Source organism: Pezoporus wallicus, unplaced genomic scaffold (genome assembly GCF_028554395.1).
Source record: "Pezoporus wallicus isolate ANWC-B61680 ecotype Strahan unplaced genomic scaffold, APGP_CSIRO_Pwel_v1 contig_7749, whole genome shotgun sequence".
Lineage (NCBI taxonomy): Eukaryota > Metazoa > Chordata > Aves > Psittaciformes > Psittacidae > Pezoporus > Pezoporus wallicus.
The window spans coordinates 150,519-154,932 of NW_026638894.1; the positions used below are offsets into that span (position 1 = coordinate 150,519).

Sequence of the window (4,414 nt, forward strand, 5' to 3'; positions counted from 1 at the left end):
CTGTGCTCTAATCGCTATATAGCTCACAGGCTGTCTGTGGGTGCCACTCCTGTCTTGGGCCAGGGTTCGCTCCCCTCGCAGTGCCCTGTGAGGCTTCATCGATCAGAGGAGCGAGCAGAGGACAGTGGAGCCCTCCTGCTATGGATGTTACCTATCACTTTGGGGCTGGAAGGGCTTATAAGCTCTTCTGCAGAGACAGCTTGGCTGTTAATGTCCCTGCGGAAAACCTGGGAGGAGTATAGCAATCCCTTTGATAGGGGATATAAAGATTGCTTACACGTTTACCTCCTTCACCCAACTGTACGTTTTTCTTCCCTTTTTTAAACAGAGTGCTACCAGACAAGATTCACACTGGATGCATTGTCGTTTTATCCACTCTGTAAGTTAAAACGGTGCTGTAGTGGTGGATCTTTGTCAGTCAGAAAATAAATACTCCAGCAACAACTGTCAGTGGCACCCATCGTAGGGGAATGAGTCAGGCGTAGCTCTCTAGCAGCTCAAACCTACCCTCTGCTCTCTAGAGGGCGGCTGCATAGTCCTCTTAAGGGTGGGAAAGGCTACACGGGTGGGGGAGCTGCTGGGTGAAGGCAATGGACAGAAGAGAGTCACCGAGTGCTTCTTTAACCAGTGATCGTCCTTGTCCCTGCTCTTCCCTCCCTCGGAGGAAGGGGGGAACCTCCGAAACAAGATGCCCTGACATAACCGTGCGCTCTGGGGACGGATCTTTAAAGCGCCTGTGCTCACAGTTTGTGCAGCGCTGTGGGTATAAAGCACAGAAGTTATGAGTAAGTCCTTCCACTGTCTGACAGCCAGGAGTTACTAGAGGGCTTTTGAGTAATCGGAGTTGACGATGCCGAGGACCAGCGCTGGCATCTTACCCGTTTCAGGCCTTTTACGGTTGTTTCTCCCGTTTCTTGTTACCGGCGCAGCTTCGCTGTCCGAGCCGTGACTGCCGACGGACCCTGCACCCCGCAGCCGGGCTGGCGGAGCCCCCCCGCCAAGGGAACAGGGGAACTCATAAACAGCGCCCGTCTTGCACCGGCGGACCGGGGCCGGGTGCCGTTACCTAGCGGGCCGGGGCTGCCGCTGGGGTAGGGACGCGACCTCCGCCGCCGCGGGGCGCTCCGTACCCGGCCGTGCACTGCGGCGGGCGCGGGGCTGCGGCAGAGTGACGGCTGCGGCCGCCAATAGGGAGCGCGGGGGAGGGCGCCGCCATTTCGGGCCGCAGCTCAGAGCGGTTCCCGGCCCAGCAGCTGCGGCGGGGGCTCTGCCCGGTGCCGTGCGGCACGGAGCAGGACCGCCATACGCGCTGGCGGCGCGGCGCCGCGCCCCCTCCGCTCTTCCCGCCCTCCGCCCCTTGCTCCCGCCCCCGTGGCAGCGCTGTGGGGCGGAGCGGAGCGCGGCACCGCCTCGCTTCGGCGGGTGCCGTGAGAGAGGTTGCGGCGGCGCCCGCGGCCGGTCGGCGATGGCGGCGCGGCAGAAGCGCGGGTGGCCGCGCGGCTACTAAGTAGGGCAGCGGCGGGGCGGGGGCGGCGGCGGGGCCGTCGCGGCGGCTGCGCCATGCGGGCCGGGCACGGGGGGCCGGGCAGGAGACGGCGCCGGGGGCGGTGCGCCCTGCTGCCCGCCGCGGGCCCCGGGGCGCCGGGGCGCTGAGCAACAGTTGGCCCCGCCGCCGCCCAGCATGAAAGTGTGCCGGCGGAAGGCGCTGGCGCTGTGCCTGGGCTACGCGCTCCTGCTGCTCCTCGCTGCCCTCAACCTGCTGGAGTACAAGTGGCGGCGGGAGCCGCGGCGCTGCGGGGAGCCCCCGGCCGCCCCTCGCCACCGTCTCCCGCCGCCACCTCCGCCGCCGCCGGCCGGGAGCGGCGGCCCGGCGGGCCCCCGGCGGCAGCTGGTCTATGTCTTCACTACCTGGCGCTCGGGATCGTCCTTCTTCGGGGAGCTCTTCAACCAGAACCCCGAGGTTTTCTTCCTCTACGAGCCGGTGTGGCACGTCTGGCAGAAGCTGTACCCTGGGGACGCCGTCTCGCTGCAAGGGGCAGCCCGCGACATGCTGAGCTCCCTGTACCGCTGCGACTTCTCCGTCTTCCAGCTCTACAGCACGGCGGGCGCCGGCAAGAACCTCACCACACTGGGCATCTTCGGGGCGGCCACCAACAAGGTCATCTGCTCTTCGCCCCTCTGCCCGGCCTACCGTAAAGAGGTGGTGGGCATGGTGGATGACCGGGTGTGCAAGAAGTGTCCCCCGCAGCGCCTCAGCCGCTTCCAGGAGGAATGCCACAAGTATCGCACGCTGGTCATCAAAGGTGTCCGTGTCTTTGACTTGGCTGTCCTCGCCCCGCTCATGCGGGACCCGACTCTGGACCTCAAAGTCATCCACCTGGTGCGGGACCCCAGGGCTGTCGCCAGCTCTCGTATTAAGTCCCGGCACGGCCTCATCCGGGAGAGCCTGCAGGTGGTGAGGAGCCGGGACCCCCACATCCACCGCATGCCCTTCCTTGATGCTGGCCACAAGCTGGGCGGGAAGAAGGAGGGGGGTGGTGGCTCAGACTACCATGCCCTGGGTGCCATGGAGGTCATCTGCAGTAGCATGGCCAAGACCCTGCAGACTGCTCTGCACCCCCCTGACTGGCTCCAGGGGAACTATATGGTTGTGCGCTATGAGGACCTGGTGGTGGAGCCCATCAAGACCCTGCGGCAGGTGTACAGCTTTGTCAACCTGGCCGTCAGCCCAGAGATGGAAAAGTTTGCCCTCAACATGACCAGTGGCCCCGGCTACTCCTCCAAGCCCTTCGTGGTGTCGGCCAGGAACGCCACCCAGGCGCTGAGCGCCTGGAGAACTGCACTCAGCTACCAGCAGATCAAGCAGGTTGAGGAGTACTGCCACCAGCCCATGGTCCTGCTGGGCTATGAAAGGGTTGGCAGCCCTGAAGAGGTGAAGGACCTCAGCAGAACATTGCTCAGGAAGCCGCGGTTGTGACGGGGCAGCGGGTGCCTGCCAACTGCCCTGGCTGGTGGCTGAGCCCTGCTGGGGAGAGGAGCGGCTCCAGCTGGCTTGAGTGAGGGAGGGAGCCGGGAAAAGCAGCCTGGCTTCTGATTTCCTCCAAAGACTGCTGAAGGGTAACATACAGTAATGTGATGATTTCTTTCTTTCTTTTTTTACCCCTTCCCTTCCATTGAGTTAGATGCTATTAAAGTAAATAAATAAAGTGGATCAGAAAATACGTGTAAAGCGCCTTTCCCCTTCTCTAAAATGTCAGGCAATGATTCTGTACCAAAATCTTGTTAATGGAGTTCTTGTAGGCTGAAGATGGTTAACGGAAACTCTTGCACAATTCTTAACACATCTTTATCTCCCTTAGTGTGAAAGGGTTGCCCTTGGAAAGCATAATGCTGAAAATCAGACTTTTTGTATGAAAGAAAATATGACATGATAGTAATCAAGAAACCAATAAATGATATTCATTTTTATAATTACCTCAATTGTTTGGGAATTACAGTGTTGCTTATGTACAGCTGGAGGGGATGCTTCCTTAAAATAGCAACATGGACTTTCAAATAGTATGGGTGGTGGGGCTGGAGTGCAACATTTGACATGTTCAAAGATTAGGAGCTGCTTTTGCAGGAGCAAGTACAGATCTCACAAATGTAGTGCAGGTTTTATGGCTATGTTAAAGCAGGTTTCTATTTAACTATTGTCTTTTTTGTTGTATTTATAAAGTCTTTCAAGTGCCACTGTATTAGTGTTCTGAGAGTTCTGAAACGTTTGCCATCACAGCAGTATTTATTTTTGTCTTGACATGTATGTCCAGGAGTCACTGTCAAATAGAAGTGGATCTACAGCGTGACAAGAAGTGCAGGATTTAAAAAGACATTTATCATACTGGAAACATTAGCATGTGTGGAAACAAAAAATTATATATTTATATATATTATATAGTGCTAACAATACATAAGATATGTAAGATATTTCTTGACATTGATTGATAACAGGCATAACAGGGAAGCATAAAAATGCATAAAATGATTTATTTTTCCCCTTTATCAAGTGTCCAAAGTTATATTTATGTACAAAGAGGAAGAAAACGTTCAGCTGTCTGTTCATAGCTGTGATGGAGCTTTTACAGAGTCAAGCTAGTGTTTGATTTCAGAGTGCTGGTTAGATGCTTGTTTCTTGTGAATTGTTATTGCTCTGTGGTGGAGGCAGATGGTGGTCTGGCTCCTTCTGGGAGCTTTGCCCAGAGACTCTGCCCCATCGTTAAAACTTGATTAAAAAAAGCCAACCCAAAACAGATTTTACTACTTCTGCTTTTATAATTTCCTGAAAAGCTCTTGTTTTATTAAAGGTTAAGTGGTGTGTTGCATACGAGAAGTGCAGACACCTCAAGTAGTTTTTAATCTTTGCGATATTCTCTGA

The 4,414-nt window shown here is 56.0% G+C and overlaps 1 protein-coding gene across 1 annotated transcript; it reads left to right on the forward strand.

Annotated features, from left to right (window-relative positions):
- The first annotated feature begins 1,567 nt into the window (after window positions 1–1,567).
- On the forward strand, window positions 1,568–3,474 carry CHST2 (carbohydrate sulfotransferase 2). Its single transcript, XM_057412971.1, has one exon. It carries the CDS (start codon window positions 1,682–1,684, stop codon window positions 2,975–2,977), a length of 1,296 nt encoding a protein of 431 aa, XP_057268954.1. The 5' UTR covers window positions 1,568–1,681; the 3' UTR covers window positions 2,978–3,474.
- The last annotated feature ends 940 nt before the right edge of the window (window positions 3,475–4,414 follow it).